Source organism: Python bivittatus, unplaced genomic scaffold, assembly GCF_059951505.1.
Source record: "Python bivittatus isolate LINGU-HERP-01145 unplaced genomic scaffold, Pbiv_v1 ctg000330_np1212, whole genome shotgun sequence".
NCBI lineage: Eukaryota > Metazoa > Chordata > Lepidosauria > Squamata > Pythonidae > Python > Python bivittatus.
Window position 1 is genome coordinate 42,734,181 of NW_028277058.1, and position 17,490 is coordinate 42,751,670.

Below are 17,490 nucleotides of genomic sequence, written 5' to 3' on the forward strand. Positions count from 1 at the left end.
AGATTTAAATCTGTGACTGCATATGCCTTCCAGCTAGAGCCCTCACTCCCCATTTGCAAATTTCCAAACAAATTATACTCTCCATTTACAACCTTTCAGTACACAGTTGCTAGGTACATATCATCTTTTCCTCAGACTCAGCATTCTACTTTGCATGCTAATGCAGCCTCAAATGCCTGCACATATTCTCACGAAATATACTTTCCAATTGTCCAATCACTTCTTGGCCCACGCTCATAGCAATATAATCTCTTATTTTTTGTATTTTTCAATATATATTCACAATATCTTTTCATTTACCAACCTACCCAAAGCATTTTTATTGAAAAGCATAATTGAAATTATTCATACAATAAATAACTCACAACCCCTCAGTGATGAAAGAAAATTATAGGTATTTTACATGGTCCAGACATGGTTAACCAAACTTTAAAAAGGTGTTTTGATGACATTCCAGTTCTCAACATGGTACTCTTTTTATCCGTATTCCTTACATTGTATCTATACATTTATATACTTACATCACTCATATTCGTTATTATGCACAGTTTTACATTAATCCCCCTCACCTCTGGATACAATACTGCATGTCAATATTCAACAGACATAACAATTTTTTTTACTGTTATGCTCATCTTCATTCAGAGCCCACAACTCTGATTATCTAACTTCTGATTAGCATCACCAGCAGGCAAAGTTAGGAGAGACAGAAGTTACTCCATCCTCACCCAACAGATGTATGCTATATATTATGGGAGTAAAAGTCAAAATAATATATTATTTTGACAAAATTCATAACCAGTTTTCACTTGCACTTATCTGTGTGTGTGTGTGTGTGTGTGTTTATACACACACTGCACACAATATATACCCTCAGACCCTAACATACCTTCATTCCCTGCTTCTACAACACTTTCTAAGACAGTAATTCCCTGCTTGAATAGGTCATCTATGACAAAAATAAAGGTGCACGCAGTGGCCAAAGTTATGCCCTTGGAAATAGGAACTATACACAACTCTGTAAATATAATCCAATATTTCCACAGTTAATGTAGCAATGGGTTTACCCACTTAACCCAATTTTCTACGTTCTGGACAACACATGAAGCTAAAATGCGTCGGTCCATCGGTGGTCTTGCCAGGGCTTCCACCCTTCAACGGCCAATCTACCCCACCGAGGTTACAAAAGAGTGGAAAAAGACTGTCGGACAACTCAGCCCAGAGTATAAGGAAGGACCAAGCCTCCAGTGGTACCCGAGAGCGGCGCAGCAGATGCCCTTGAGCCAAAGCAACCTCGGAGCCGCTTCCCTTCAATAAAGCGCAGAGGGCCGGCCCCGTGTCAGCGAGTGCACACGCCTCCGCGTCCCCGTCAAGCCTAACAGGGCATTAAGGCAGAAATCTCGGTCCGCCGCGAAGCCACGCCGGGGCAGAGGACTGACACCCCGGGCTCGCTCCCGCGGATGGAGCAGCAACCCAGCAATTCAACGGGCGCGCCCATGCGCGGACACATCCTCCCTCCCGTCCAGCCAGACCCCGCGACCACCCAGCCGGAGGCCCTCGCGGCGAGCGAAGCAGCCGCCGGAGGGGAAGCGCCCCGCCGGGGCCACCGAGCCCGCCCTGCTTCTCTCCCTTCTTCCCCGCTCCGCACCGGTGTTGTACACATGCAGCTCATCGGCGATGCCCTCGTTGCCGCCCCCGAAGATGATGACCAGCTCGCGGATTGCCACGGCGCGGTGGCCGTGCCGGGACCGGGGTACCGGCCCCGTGAAAGAAGAAACCCGCCTCCAATTCAGGGCAGCGGCGCCGGCCGCCATTTTATCCGCCCACGCCCACAATGCACCGCGGCGGGGTCCGAGGCAGCTGCTGGGGAGAGTTTGCGGAGGAAGCAGAGCCGCGGGGCGGGGGAGTGCCTGGAACGAGGCTGCGGCTGCAATAATAATAATAATAATAATAATAGTAATAATAGTAGTAGTAGTAGTAGTAGTAAAATAATAGTAATAGTAATAATAATAACAACAGCTTACATCCTGTGATGATACCTTTAACACCTTCAAACAACAACATCTGCCTATCCCAGGTCCTTGGGAAAGACTGGATAGGTGGATAGAAATGCCAAATCCAGTCTAAACATCTGGGTAAGTGTGGGACCAACAACAACAACAATAATAATATCCAAGGGTCCCATCCTAACTATTAGCATTGCCACTGAATGCAGTTTTATGAATATGCTTTTTGATAACATGCTAAGAAGATAATGAATGCTTAATCCTACATTCGTTGGGATGTTACCTGAGAGAGGTGTTGGGCCTTGCTGCAGGTAGATATAAGAATATTTTGCAATGGTTGTACCTTAGGGGTAGGGTGTTTAAATACTGAACCAGGAGCCCAGTCTTCTTGAGTACTTGCAGAGTTGCCATTCATCACTTCTTCTGAGTAGGAGCAAAAGGGTTATTCACTTAAAGCTAAACTTGAGATGTAAAGAGTTGTTTGGATTTGTGATTATGACATTGTTTGTGCCAGGCCTTTACCTTAGCCTCTGGTACAAGTAGGGAAGCCCAGCATTAGAACATCGTCCTCCTCATGCAAATAATGGTTGAAAAGGCTCTTAAGAAAGGGCGTGATACAGTTTTCCTGAATACTCCATAAATGGAGATTCTTCTGTACATGGGGATATCAATTCTGGGCTGCGAAAACCCAGACAGTCACCAGAAGGCAGCAGAGTTTTCCAGTGGCTGTGCCATACGTACTACATCAAGTTGTTTCCAGGGTGATTGAGCCCATCTCTGTAAGCAAACCACACCACCCGAAGTCTGCCTGGGCTGCACTCTAAAATCTGTATCTTCTGGCTTTCCCTTAGCATCTGCCTAGGATAGCAGCAGTTCCATGGGTGCTGTGCAGCCTCAGAGGTAACTTAGATGAGCTGGCAGGAAGTCATACCTTGAGGGAGACAGACTTACAGCTCTGGATTGACTTGTCTAAAAAGTGAGGCTCAAAATGCCGCCAGACATACATGCCTGCAGTCCTGTCCAAATAGTGACGGATGCCAGTCAACATCACATGCCTTTAGCTAAAGGTAGACTGTTTCCTGGGAGTGCAACATTGTCAGCTTCTAGGCTCAGTGCTTTCAACAGATGTATCTGGACACTATCCTACAATGCAAGCATTTCTCTAAATATTGTTTAGAGAACGTACCTATGCTAAACATTAGGCTTATTAACAGACTGCATGCAATTGTTGCTGTCCATATAGGGGCTGAATTGATTGAACCAATATTTATGTATTTATTTAAAATGATACAGCTTCCCATTAAACATCTTCAAGCAGCTATTTAAGTTCATTAACATATTTTAATCTTGCATTTCTAAGTTAATGGGCCTACCACAGTGGTCCACAGTCTAAAATCTAACACTTGGTTAATTGTTAAAATCACAGCACAAGAGAATAAATATCTTGAATTGAGCTCAGAAACAAACAGGGAATCATTAATGAGTATATTTTTTAAAAAGATTTTCCCATTCCTTTCTTCAATTGTAATGTTTGTACCTTTTTCAAAGGTAATTCTATGTACAGAATGTCAGAGTAAACTGATCTGGACATGACAAAGCTAGACAAAATTTCTCTTTGTGCAGCATCTCATATCAGATAGTGAAATTAACCAGTGAGTTCAAATCACAATGATAAGCAGAGTTGTACAAATATGTTTATAAGAAAGTACTGTTCAGCATGGAAGTTAGAAAAATATATGGTGGTTCATTTGTGGGAGAGGCTTTATCACACAACTTCCCTAACCCTTTTACTTTCTCATGGAAGTCATGAAGTTTTCCCTTCTAGCTCTGATTCTATTAGAAATTTGTCGGGAATATTTTAATTTGGATTCATGCAGTAAATAGCTGGATCCCTTGGACTAAATGATCCTGCTAACTTAATTCTAATTAAATTTGTTCTTAGGCCACACCTTCTTTAACTGTAGGAGGAGAACTGTGTTAGTCTAGGATGGCAAAACATCAAAAGGAGTTTGGTGGCACTTTTTCCAACTAACAAGCTGCAGCTTATGAAAGTGTATGGCTTTTAATAAAATTTGTCAGTTGGAAAAGGTGCTACCAGACTTTTTTACCTCTCTTTCAATAACCAATGCCTGCTTTGTGACGCAGCCTTTTTCTCCTGCGGCAGCTATCAGTTTGCATTCAAATGGGCAGCATAAACAGTTCGTTTGTTAGGCAGTAAGATAGCAGTTTTTGTCATGGGGATGTGCAACAACTTTTTTTTTTAAATGTTATTTCCACGAAGGGGGATGATCACCTAAGATGAGGGAGGGACATGGGGCATCTTCAAGGGGAAAGAAAAAAAGTCAAGATGGTGGTTGTGACTATACAATCAAATCTCTTTTTTAGGTGCATCATGCAACACGTGTAAAAAGGGCCTGGACTGACACACCGCCTCCCCCCATGGATGCCCCTGAGAGCTTCCCACTGATAATACATTGTACTTCAGCTCTCAGGTTTAATTTCCTCTTGAAATATCCACAGGGCAGAGATGAAATATATTCCTTATGACTTTTGTGCAACTATATTTTAACATTGTATGGTGAACCTTGCATTGTATCTTCCAAAAGGTACAGAATCTATAATTATTTTCTCAAGGCAAGCACATATTGAGGCGATTATTTTAGATAAACAGGGGTTGTTCTACAGTTGCTCATTTTTCATGCTTGTAAATGTATAGATGTTCGTGATGATCAGAAATAAACATGACATTCAAATAAATCTAAACTTGAACCCTTCCTAAAATCTTTTCTTTTTCCTCCATCTTTGGAATTTTTTTTTTTTTCCTGATGAAGAGCAACCAGGGTGGGAGGAGGAACATTCACCAGTTCTGAAGCTGCCTTATTCATCACATCTGGAAGCAGTTTACTGTATGTAGCTCTCTTACTCCAACAGGCCAAAATCTGGATTCTGTACAGCTCCATAATCGCAGAGAAAGGAAGGGAAAAAATAATATCCGAGTAAACCACAGAAGATCTTTTTAAAAACAATTCTGCATCAGACTAGTTTTGAAGAAACTAAAAAGGACCTTGAAGTGTCTTGCATGTAGGATTTCAGTGGGGATCCCATGAGAAAAGCGTTTCTGACATGAATGTTTATCGCACTGAATCGGCCGGCTACCCACAGCAGCTGCTTGCTTGAAGTTATTTTTCTGGAGAAAGGATTCACAATTGCTTTGCTGCTGCCTTTGAAAGGTAAAACCTTGAATTCTGCTGGATGCAGGATATTCACAATTTTCTTTTCACCTCTCCTTTATTTTATTATGTGATCTTACTATTGTGTCTAGAGTTTGCCAGCCTTTAGAAAAAAGGCCCAAATATTGAAATGTCGGCAGAGTACTGAGCTGATAAGATCTCATTTTCAAAAATGAAACTCAACTTTTGTTCTTACAATTTTTTCATTAATTAAATAAAACCAGACACTAGCAAATTCTGGGTATAGATATGATTATTATCACTTTACAGAAATTTTTGCATTACATTTCCATGCTTGAAAAGGGAAAACATGTGTCCTATGTGTACCAGAAAAGATAGAAAGAAATTAATTATTTGTGTGAAATGGAGATATTAAAAGATGACTGTGTTTGTTATATTGAGAACTAGTCTTTAAATGTAAGATCTCCACACATGTCATTTAATATTACGTCTTAGGTCATTACAATTATGATGAAAAAGTATCTAATCATTACTACTTTGTTGACAATATGGAATTATAAAAGTGTTTCCGTTAAAATCATCCATTATGATAATGGACTGCATTTTCATAGTTCTCATGATTTTCTTGCTAGCATTATGGGAAATAATGTCACATAGTTTATCCTTTCTTTAATTTACTAACAACTCTTCAGTATAATGCTAGGTAGAATGTTGAAATCTGTTTAAATACAAACGTAGGTTATTTTTCCTCACATGTGAGGGAGAGTAGTAGAAACTGTAGACAAAGCTAAAATTTGCTATTTGTTTCATAGTTGCCGGGATAGTATAAAGCAGTGTTTCTCAACCTTAGCAACTTTAAGATGTGCATGCTAGCTGGGGAATTCTGGGAGTTGAATTCCACACATCCTAAATTTGTCAAGGTTGAGAAACACTAGTATAAAGAATGGTGAGAGACAGTTCTTCATTTATGTAGATGCACATGTAGGTACAGTAGATAGCAGATTAAGTATACACACTTGCTTCCCATTGGTCAATTTTTGAAGAGACAGAAACAAAAGAAAAGAGCAAAAATTGTTGAATAAATGATGACGGAATGCAGTAAGAGAGAATCTTTGCATCCCTTCAAGCTTTGTTTACTCATTTCAGGTCCAAATATATTGAACCTGGACCTCTAGAGGTCTCAGTAAGATAGACTTGACATTTTTTGTTGTGTTTTAACTTCCACATTTCTTTCTCTTGTCTCATCCACAGGTTGCAACCAAATGAAAGGGCCATATGGCTTTCTTACGAAAAAGTAAGACTTCTTCAGAAAAAAAAATAGTGTAATTCAGGGGCCCATAACTTTCTGAGCTCTTAGGGACTTTTGGAATTTTGCAAACATGTTATGAGCACTCTTGTAAAATGGCTGTGGGAAGGGGGCTTTCCAACTCACAAAATGGCTTCCACTGAGGGCAAAGCCAGTTACAAAATACAGATGTATTTGGTCTAGTGGTTAAGGCACCAGGCTAGAAACCAGGAGACTGTGAGTTCTAGTCCCGCCTTAGGCATGAAAGCTGGCTGGGTGACTCTGGGCCAGTAACTCTCTCTCAGACCAACTCAAGGTGGTTGTTATGGAGAAAATAGGAGGAGGAAGTATTAGGTATGTCTGCCACCTTAAATTACTTATAAAAATAATAAAGTCAAGATAAAAACAAATAAAAAAAGATTATCTTCTCTAGCCACCCCCCATCCCCTCCATAAAATGCTCTGTACTGCATTTCTGTACCTTTGTACTGGGAAGGAAATGGACTTACACGAAAACACTGGAGTGCCCAATCTTTCATTTTTATTTTCTAAGAAAGGTAATGCGGATCATTGGAGCCAGAGGCATTTTTGGAAATAAAAATGATGCTGTATGCACTATGTTGGGGATCCTTAGGTTCCATGTTTAAATGAAGTCTTCAGTGGGAGCCAATGCTTCCATGTGAATTGGTAAAAAATGAGTAGTTCCAATTTCACATATATAATTGCTGAAATTGTCTAAGTCTAATGTTATATGACAAAGACCAAAGATCAGATGCTCTTAGATGTCTTTCCATTACTATTCTGAAGCTTTTGGAGGCACCTGCTTGATCACCTGTAAGAAGCTTCTGCCTTCTTCTAGGTGATCAAACCTTAGCATTTCATTTCTGAGCTTGTCAGATTAGTATGCCTCTTGTTGCCTTTTGGGCTGTTAAAAAAAACACCTGAATATCAGAATTTCCAAGGCAAAATCATCAGCATGTGAGGATGTTGGCAGGGGTAGGAGATAAGAAACATGTCTACTTAGATTTTTTTTCTCTGGAATACATTGCCAGAGAATTGCCTGAATAATCCAGGAAGAAGGTGTTGGAGAATTGAATTCAGCAAGAGCTGAAGGAGGTACTCCTGAAGATAAGCAGAGTGCTGAAAGTATACTAAGTAATTAATCAGCAGAGCATCCCACTGAAAAAAGATAAATATTCATAATCTAGTTACCTTGGATGCAGAAAATGGCCATAGCTATAATGAACACTAATATATATTCATATTTGAAGTAGATTTATTAGGAAATACAAAGATAGAAATGCCTAACTTTTATCTAAACTACATTTTTGAGAGAGAAAAGCACAAGAAAGATAGAAACAATAAGTGCCTTTAAACATAGAGACCAATTTAACTGACAATAGGCCAGATGAGAAACAAAAACAGAGACTAAATGTGAAGATTCTTCCCCTTATCCATCTCTCACCATTGGCCCTTGTTGTCAGAATAGCCACATAGGTGCAAAGAGATGATGCAACCTTGAACTTTCCCATTCACATGTTCTTGATGTCTGGTAATTGCTTTTCTGATGTAGAGTAAGATATCATTTTAAAATTCTGTATGGAAGTAAACCTGTTTGTAAGCCATAGGCACCTTGTGGAGTCCTTGGTACTCTCTGAGCTTGGTTATTTGTTTGCAGACATTTCATAACCCAACTAGGTAACATCATCAGTGCTAATGAGTGTGGGGTTCACTCTCTGTTTATATATAGTAGCTTGCCCTCACAGTGTTGGTTGGGGTATGGTTTTCTCCTTGGTAGTTCCTTGATTAGGGTATTGTTTTCTGCTTGACTGTTTGTCTGGTGTTAATCCCTGCTTATCTGGATATAGGCTGCTGAAGAGAATGTGTTTTTGTTTCCTTCTTAGCTTTTTTATTGTCTCTTTTGAATGGTGTGTAAATGTGATTTATCTCTATGCACCTGTTGATAGTTGATTTGTCTGAATGCCAAGCTTCCAGGAATTCCCTAGCGTTTTTGGTTTTAGCTCGGTCCAGGATGCTCGCATAGTTGAAACTATGGTTGAGTGTGTCCATGTGTTGTGAGATTAAGGAGTTTTCATCATGTCTTCTGACTGCTAGTTGGTGTTCATGGATGTTCATGGATTTCATAGTTTGTGTGTTGGTTGTGCTTTAGTGGGTTGAGTATCAATTTCAGGTCAGTTAGAGATTAATTGAAATATGAAGTATTTGCACACAAGTGCACAAAACAAATCCTGCAGTTAAGCTGCAATCCTAATTGCATTTATTAGTCAGCCACTGGGACATACTACCGAAGAATATTTGTACTGCAAATTGTGTATATATGATTGATTGAACAGCTTTCTTTCTGTTTCAGTTAATCAGATCCTACTATTCCTTCTTGTTTTGACTCTCTGTGTTATTCTGTATAATAAAGTTCAAAAGCTGCCATCTGCTCTTCTGAATAATGAATCCAGTAAGTAACTATTTTTTCTTTTTTATGTTACAAAGACTGAATATACTTTGTTGGTAGGATTATAATTCATATTAAATTAATTTTTCAAGCTAAGACAGAAGGGGCCTTGTGATTCATGCTGCTTTGGCTTTCTTTCTTTTAGTAATGCCTCTGAATATTTTGTACATCTTGGTGGCCACTGACTCTGCAGACTGAGAATTATGGCACATATAGAGCCTACATAGAATGTGAAGGATGTGTGTTTATTTTATGGTTTTTATATTTATAAGGTGCACTGGGGATGGCATTTAATTTCATTGTACAAGGTACAATGACAATAAAGTTTACTGTTACTACTACTACAACTGGTTGAGGAAGGCTGGCATTAGAAAAGGCTGCTGAACAAACCTGTGTGTGTGTGGGTGGCCAGTGACAGAAGTAACATGGAACCAGGAACAGATGCACGAGCTTGATTAAGAAATTCATGGCAATTTAGTATAATTAACAGAGACTTAGAAGTACAAATCACATTAACTTTCAACAATACCCTCCTGAGTCCTCATGTCTTTTAGAGGCTTTTGTAAAATGCTTATTGCTTAATGCAACAGAACTAAATAAATTATGTGTGATAATACATGTTTCTTCTACTGCCGTTGCTACTATCACTGCTATTACTGTACTTCTACTACTAGTTGATTTGGAGAGCACGGAAGAGATGGAAGAAGAAATTCCTGTTGTGATATGCGCTGCTGCAGGCAGAATAGGCGCAGCAGTGGCTGCAATCAACAGCATTTATACCAACACGGATTCGAATGTCTTGTTCTACATAGTTGGGCTAAAGAGCATCATTCCACATATCAGGTGAAATCATACAGTGTAGTAATTTAAGCAAGGGTGCAATCCTTTATCAGTGGAAGTTCATGACCTTGATCAAATTTGAGATACTAATTTATTTAATTGCAATAAGCACAGTGCACTGGGCCCATTATCAGCCCATTATAATAGAACAGTGTTTCTTAACCTTGGTGACTTTAAGATGTGTGGATTTCAACTCCCAGAATTCCCCAGCCAGCCATGCTGGCTGGAGAATTCCGGGAGTTGAAGTCCACGCATCTTAAAGTTGCCAAGGTTGAGAAACACTGTAACAGACTATAATAAGGATGAGACAACATAAAACCAAACAGCAAAATTATTAAGGTAAAAATCTTCACCAGGTATAATAATGCCAATAAATATAGCACAACAATGTAACAATAGAATTATAACGTTCTAAAACACTTTAAACATATACATATTAAAACGTTGGGGGAAATAACAGTATTTTCATCTAGCAGCAAAAAAGTTATAACACTGAGAGATCTTGGTAGCTGGTAACACATAAATATAATAAAATAAATAATATAGCAGGAGTTGATCTGTTGTGATGAACCAGTGTCAGAATAGTGGTAAGTGGGCAGAAGTGTAGGTCTGGTGCGGGTGGGCCAGGGGAGGATACAGATTGATTGGGGGGAAAGGATAATGCGGGACTTTCTTAAGAATGCTTCCAGACAGAGGCCCTCTAGGGCTAACAAATCAAAATACATTACAGTATGCAGTTCTCTGTCCGTTATAGATCTTTTTTCTGCAAATAAAAACTGGGAAAAATGATGGGAACAAACAGTAGGATTATAAAAAGAGCATTTGTAAAATTCTGTAAAGCCTTATCTGGAAACAGTGAAAGGGGGCTTTTAGATAAGGCTTTGTTGTGTAATTGCTCTTACAGAATTTTACCAATTGTGTCTTCAATTGGTAACCATCCCTGTAAGTCAGTGTTGTCCAAACTTGGCCACTTTAAGATGAGTGGACTTCAACTCCCAGAATTCCCCAGCCAGCCACGTTAACCCTAACCCATGCTGGCTGGGGAATTCTGGGAGTTGAAGTCCACTCATCTTAAAGTGGCCAAGTTTGGATAACACTGCTGTAAGTGTTAGTGCCTGGAAATCACCACAGTGTTGGTGTGTTCGGAATTCTTGGAATTTTCTCTCGGCAAAAACTCAGGCTTATTCTTCCCTTTGCTCTTTCTTTTCAAGGTTTTTTTTTTTTTTTTTTTTGCTCCAGCTTTAAAGTTATTATTCCCTTGCATCATGAATAGGTGTTTGAGACTATTGGATTCCAGGGTGTTAAAATACCAGTTGAAGGCCAGTTTTGTGTAGTGGTTAAGGCATCAGGATAGAAACTGGGAGACTGTGAGTAGAAACCTGGAGACTAGTCCCGCCTAGGCACAAAGCCAGCTGGGTGACCTTGGGCCAGTCACTTTTTCTCAGCCCTAGGAAGGAGGCAGTGGCAAACCACTTCTGAAAAGCCTTGCCAAGAAAACTGCAGAGACTTGTCCAGGCAGTCTCTGAGAATTGGACACAATTGAACGGATTAAAAAAAATCAGTTAGCCTGAATACTAGAATTACTAATACTAAATACTAAAATTATTAATTAAGATCACTAAATACACTAATTTAAATTATATAAAAATAACTTAAATTAAAAGTTAAGAGCTCACTAAAAAAGCTGTTCCTCTGTCTGTAACTAGTCCATGTCTTCTGTCTTTTGTCTTTCTATAAACATCAGTTTGGGAGGGGGAAACTGAACAGCTGCACTGTGTCATTTGATCCTTAGCTCTAGGCCTCATCCATCTGGAAGCCTTCTTTTTAGCTGAAAGAATATGTAGTTGTTGGGTCATTACCGTATCTCAGATGTTAGTGTGTATAATCACACAATTCAAAATGATTTCTAAAACTTGCTCCAATTGCTTATTACTGTATTAAGTGCAGAATACCTAAAGAACATTCCTATTTGGCCAGTTTAAATGCCTTATGGAAAGTTTACCTTAGTAAACTGAAAAATTAAGAAACATCAGATGTTTAAAGAATGTAATTTAAAGTATAGTCTTTAGAACAATTTGTCATTTAATAGTTTAAATAATAATGATGATGATGATAATAATAATAATAAAAAAATTACTCCTTGGGCTTTGAGCAATATTCAGTGCAGAGATGCTAGGGCCAAGGCTTATGAGAGGAAGGAGTAATAGCAAGCATTTACAACACTATCTTCATTGTTTTAGAATTCTTCTAATCTGCTTCTATTTGCTTTGGATTTCAGGCAGTGGATTGAAAACTCCAAACTGAAAGATATCAAGTTTAAAATTGTGGAATTCAATCCCATGGTGCTTAAAGGGAAAATCAGACCAGATGCAACACGTCCCGAATTACTTCAGCCTGTGAGTATGCAAAACTTCCTTTACAAAATAAACATATGAAAGAAGGTTCCCCAACTAGGGAGGTGCACAATTTGAACTTCCAGAACTGCTTATGCCAACCCAAAGTCTTGTATGTGATTTCTAAAAATTCATATTAACATGTAATTTTAAATGTGCTAATAAGGGAAAATTATGAATTTTAAATACATGCTGCAAACTTTAGTCCTAGCAGTGTATTCTTCAACAGTTTTGCCAATGACTTGGGTGAGGAGCAGGAAATGCCTATCAAATTTGCTGGAAGCAAAATTAAGTAGGATAGTTAATACAACTAGGCAGCACTTCATATTTAGGGTAAAAAGTGCTTTGTAGCATGTGTGTGTGTGTGTACATGAACATAGCACCTGATTGCAACTGTTTAAAGCAGCTGTGCCTTTTTTGCATTATAATTTATCATAAACTGAACATGAGTCAGCATTGACATGAGTGCTAAAAATACAAATGCAATCTTAGGCTGCTTCACTAAAAATATAATTTCAGAATCAGAGAAAGTAATAATTCTACCCAGCTTTGCATTGGTCAGATCCAACCTTGAGTAGGTTGTATGTGCAGTTCTGGGCACCATATTTTCAGAAGGATTCAGATAAACTGAAATAGGTTCAGAGAAGGGCAATAAGGGTATCCAAGGGATTAGAAACTGTGAAAATAGTATGAGGGATCTGGAAATGAGAAGATTGAGGGGATATAAGTGCACCCTTTAAGTAGTTGAAAAAATGCCAATAGAATTACACTGACACATAGAAAGCCAAGACCAAGCCATCGTCCTAGAATGCAGGATGTGAAATAATGGATTTAAGTTATAGGAAGGCAAGTTCCACTTGAATGCTAGGAAAATTGTTTGGGGATTATGGAAGTTGAATGTCTTTGGAGGGCCCTGATAATTCTGTTATTTTTCATGGCAAAAACTGCAGTCAATAGGGATATGTTCAGAAAGTCTCCCAAACACTAGAGATGGTAGACCTAGATTCAGGTGGCCCAAAGAAGGGAGAAAGGGAAACAAGACGAGCAACAGCAGATTTGATCTGATGTAGAGAACTAAACTAGCATCTGCCCCCTGTTGTGGTTGTTGAACTCCATAATGTGAATATATATTAATGCTTCTATACTGACCTCTTTTGTAAAGGAATGTCACTTTTTTCAAGCATTGGTACTATGTGTTTTGACCCTTATTGAGCAGCAGAGTTGCTAGGCTGCAAAGTAGGTACCATGAAATACTATAATGTATCACAGTGTAAAAAAGATCATCATAGTCTAGTTGAAAGACCTTTGTTGTATTTTTCGGTAGGGCTCTCAAGTGGCAAATGGTTAGAAGTTCTTTTGTCTCTTTGTTGCCATTTAGTAATCACCTGGATTTTTTGTAGCCATGTTATGGTTGTCTATCAAAGATCCAGGATTAGGGAAGCATGATTTTCAAGCTTAAAATACAAAGTAAAAAAAAAAAAATCAAACTTTTCGTAAATAAAATTGACAACATGCAAATACACACACGAACTAAAATTCCACTGTACACTATATGGGTGTTTGCTTGTTTGTAGTGGAGATTAGACATGTTATTGTGTGAATGATAGATATTTTACATTAAATGATACTGTCTGGTAAACTAGGTACAAAGAATTTGTATTGTCCACTTTATTAATACTTTTTTAAAACATTCAACAGCTAAACTTTGTTCGATTTTACCTCCCTCTACTTATCCATGAACATGAAAAAGTGATTTATCTTGATGATGATGTGATTGTACAAGGTAAGCTATCTGTGAAAAAAATCCCATATTTTCCTAGTACATTTATCCTATCCAACATTTTGACGCTGTTGTTACAACTTTGCTCTGCCCTATGTATTTGAATGTTTGAAAGTAGTGGCAGGAATCTTATAATGAAATTCCTAGAAGCTATCTAAGTTTTACATTAGAATATTTATATATAAAGACAATTGATAATATTAATAATGTTTTTTGAGGGAGGAAAAAACCCTGGGTTTTCTTTAGGAGACATCCAAGATCTGTATGACATGAAGTTAGCCCAAGGCCATGCTGCAGCTTTTTCAGATGACTGTGATCTACCTTCAACTCATGAAATGGTTAGAAGTGTAGGAATGCAGGTAACAAACTATTTCTAAAAAAAATTTTTTGGGGGGGAGGGAGGATTATATTTTTCCTTTTTTTGTTTTCTTTTTTTAGCAAGCTCAGAAGTATCTTAGCAAGTGGTAGTCCCTGGCTAATCTTATCTGGATTCAGAAGCTTAGGAGAGGTGGGCTTGGCTTATGCTTGGATGAGAGACCTCCAGGAATACAAGGCTGGAGGGTATATTGGGATACTGAAAAAATAATAATAAATTTTTTTGGAAGAACTTCTGTACTGATGCCCAGAAATCTATGCAGATTGTCCAGAAGTCAAATTTGAGACATATATTTAGTTCAGGAGTGGGCAGTAGTGTAACTAGTTAATTTGGCTTTTTTGTGTTCCACTAATGGAAAGAGATTGAGGCATAGAAGACCCCTATAAAGCAGGTTTAGAATTTTTGTGGAATGCTGTCTGCTTTCAAAGGTTTATAAATGTTACACACCCCCACAATTTGAAGCAGACTAGGCTCTTCAGCACCATTGGAAATGCTGAAGGACTAGGTTAGGGACAGATCATCATGGAGAAAATCTATCTATGTGGTCACTAAGAGTTGACACAAACTTGATGGCACATAATAAATAAATCAGGCTCTTCAAATCATCACATTTAATAGGACCATTTCAGCTAGGCAGCATAGCCTGTGTACTGTTAAAGGTATTAAATATTCAAATCCCCTCTCCTGTGGATGATCAATAACTATGCCTCCAGGGATTTGCCCTCTGTTCCTCTGTGAGGGGAGGTCTGGGAGATGGGCTGAGCATGAGCATAGCTAACTGGGTGTTATCGTATTCCTACTCTATCTTCTCTTCTCAATACTAAACAGAAACCACTGGATGTGGGCTCAAGCACCGCTTCCAAAGTTGCCAGCAAATTGTAATGCTTAACGTTATTGAAAAGGGAAACTGATTACATGGAAGCAATATAAACTGTATAACATTTAAACATAACTTGATTAAATCAAATTTAGCTTTTGTCCTGGCTACACATTTTTTAATCCTTGGTCAGCCCATATTTGGGGTAGTGTCTCAGCCATGCCAAGCAAAAGGCATATGCTATCCCTGTCCCCCCCCCCCCCATTGTGCACACATAGTTTAGAGGTTTCATATATTCCTTTCTTCCCTAGAACACTTATATGGGGTTCCTCGACTATCGAAAGCAAACAATCCGAGATCTTGGTATAAGTCCCAGCACCTGCTCATTTAATCCTGGTGTCATTGTTGCCAACATGACAGAATGGAAACGCCAACGAATCACAAAGCAGTTAGAAAAATGGATGCAAAAAAATGTAGCGTATGTACAAACAGCTCTCTTCTCTGATACCAGGAACTGAGTGCCCATTGACTTTATTTGATCAATGTACAAGTGGTGATTGTAAAAATGAGCTCCATATTTATTTTGTCCTGCTGTATTTATGAAGTATCATCCTCCCTCCACAAAGACTAAGGTAGTATCAGTACTCTCTGGGATGTGTTTAATTTGTATTAGCTCAAAAGTCACTCTTACTTCAGCATTGTTTTAGGTGTTTGAACAAAGTATGTGATCAATATAGTATACTTTTCAGAGGATGTAACTGTACTTAATTTAGCAAAGCTATAGCTTGACCAGTTTCTGATGACGCTCAGATTAAAAACAACAAAAAGGCCAACTTTTAAGCTAAAGAGGTTGAGCACAACTTATGTGAAAGAGTGTGTGTGTTACTGGCCCAAAGTAAAATCGTGTTCTACTTCTCTAAATTCTAGTTGAATTGTATTTTGCATTGTTTTATTTACTGCGTTCCCACTTAGTAAAACTCCTGTTTTAAAAATAAATCTGCCCATCTGACAATTTAAAAAACTTTTTCAGAGAAAATCTATATAGCAGCACCCTGGCAGGAGGTGTGGCCACTTCTCCAATGCTCATTGTTTTCCATGGAAGATATACAACTATCGATCCTTTGTGGCATATTCGACATCTAGGTAAAATTTGATTCTGATAAAGTATGTTTTTGTATTTTGTATACTTTGATTATATTAAGCTAATATTTTTTAAGTTTGCATTGTGATATAGTTTAGTTTAAGAATGAAGCTGCAAGACATCTTCAACTGAATTTTTACCATGATCTCGTATATTCTGTTTGCTGCTACACGTTACACTTAGAATGTTCAGCATAGTATTCTCTGCAATCAGTAAATTGTGCTATTTTTATAAAAGTACAGAATACTATACACTTTAATATACACACATCAGTTGCTATAAGACAACAGTGGAATAATGTTGTTATATCTGCTGTCTGTGGCTGTAATTCTGAATTCAGTGTAACTTGTTTCTGGGTAAAGAAGCATAGAGTAGCACTGATAACATTTCAGATTAACTGAATGCCATCTACATAATTTATTGCTAAGCAAAAGGGTTTTTTTTTTTTTTTGGTAAAGATTAAAGTTACTTTTCTTTCTTTTTTTCTTCACATAGGCTGGAGCCCTGATGCTAGATATTCAGAGCATTTTCTTCAGGAGGCCAAGTTACTTCACTGGAATGGAAGATATAAGCCTTGGGGCTACCCTAGTGGACAGATTGACTTTTGGGAAAAATGGTTTGTTCCTGACCCTTCAGGCACTTTTAAACTCATTCGTCCTAACAGCTAATTATGTCATTTATCTTTAAGACATCAGGAATAGTTTTCAGCATGATCATGGTATATATAATTTGTGATGGGATTTACCTCTTTTATTGTACATGGCTCTACTGTATAAGATTGTAACTGGATTCTATGACATACAAGAAGTTCATCAAAATGAAACTTTAGCAAAAGTGTAGTGACCCATGAAGTGTGCACACTATCATCTTTTTAGCAGGAGCTGAAATGAAACACTGATTAGGGAAAATAACCTTTACAACACCAAGGTCTCTATTTAAATAATTCTGTAAATAAGAATTTACTAAAATACTATTTGTAATACTTCTCAATAAAAAGGTTTTGCCTTAACTGTATCTTCTGTATCCAACATTAAGCCAAATAAAATTAAACACCCATTATTTTATTTCAAATAATTTAGGACTGCTTTGTTGTAATAGCACAAATACAATTAATCATTGACTTTTAAACAATGTTACAATAAAGCACCAGAAAATATTATAACAATTCCTGTTTTTTGCAAAAAAATGGCAGATC

The 17,490-nt window shown here is 38.1% G+C and overlaps 2 protein-coding genes across 4 annotated transcripts in view; one reads left to right on the plus strand and one right to left on the minus strand.

Annotated features, from left to right (window-relative positions):
• The window catches only part of HCFC2 (host cell factor C2), a 32,002-nt gene extending 30,083 nt beyond the window's left edge, over positions 1-1,919 (minus strand). For both annotated transcript variants that reach the window (XM_088141100.1, XM_007438447.3), the window contains exon 1: positions 1,649-1,919. In XM_088141100.1, the coding sequence (XP_087997226.1) occupies positions 1,649-1,814 (166 nt within the window). In that variant the 5' untranslated portion in view covers positions 1,815-1,919. The remainder of the gene's footprint in view (positions 1-1,648) is intronic.
• GLT8D2 (glycosyltransferase 8 domain containing 2) lies at positions 1,893-17,352 on the plus strand. Of its 2 annotated transcripts, XM_025173339.2 has the most exons (12): positions 1,893-2,135; positions 4,392-4,612; positions 4,938-5,236; positions 6,449-6,491; positions 8,853-8,951; positions 9,623-9,791; positions 12,067-12,184; positions 13,880-13,964; positions 14,208-14,320; positions 15,466-15,632; positions 16,185-16,297; positions 16,791-17,352. In XM_025173339.2, exons 4-12 carry the CDS (start codon positions 6,473-6,475, stop codon positions 16,961-16,963), a joined length of 1,056 nt encoding a protein of 351 aa, XP_025029107.1. In that variant the 5' UTR covers positions 1,893-2,135; positions 4,392-4,612; positions 4,938-5,236; positions 6,449-6,472; the 3' UTR covers positions 16,964-17,352. The 2 variants fall into 2 exon arrangements, with proteins under 2 accessions (XP_025029107.1, XP_015745364.1); XM_015889878.3 differs by lacking the exon at positions 4,392-4,612.
• Positions 17,353-17,490: the final 138 nt, after the last annotated feature.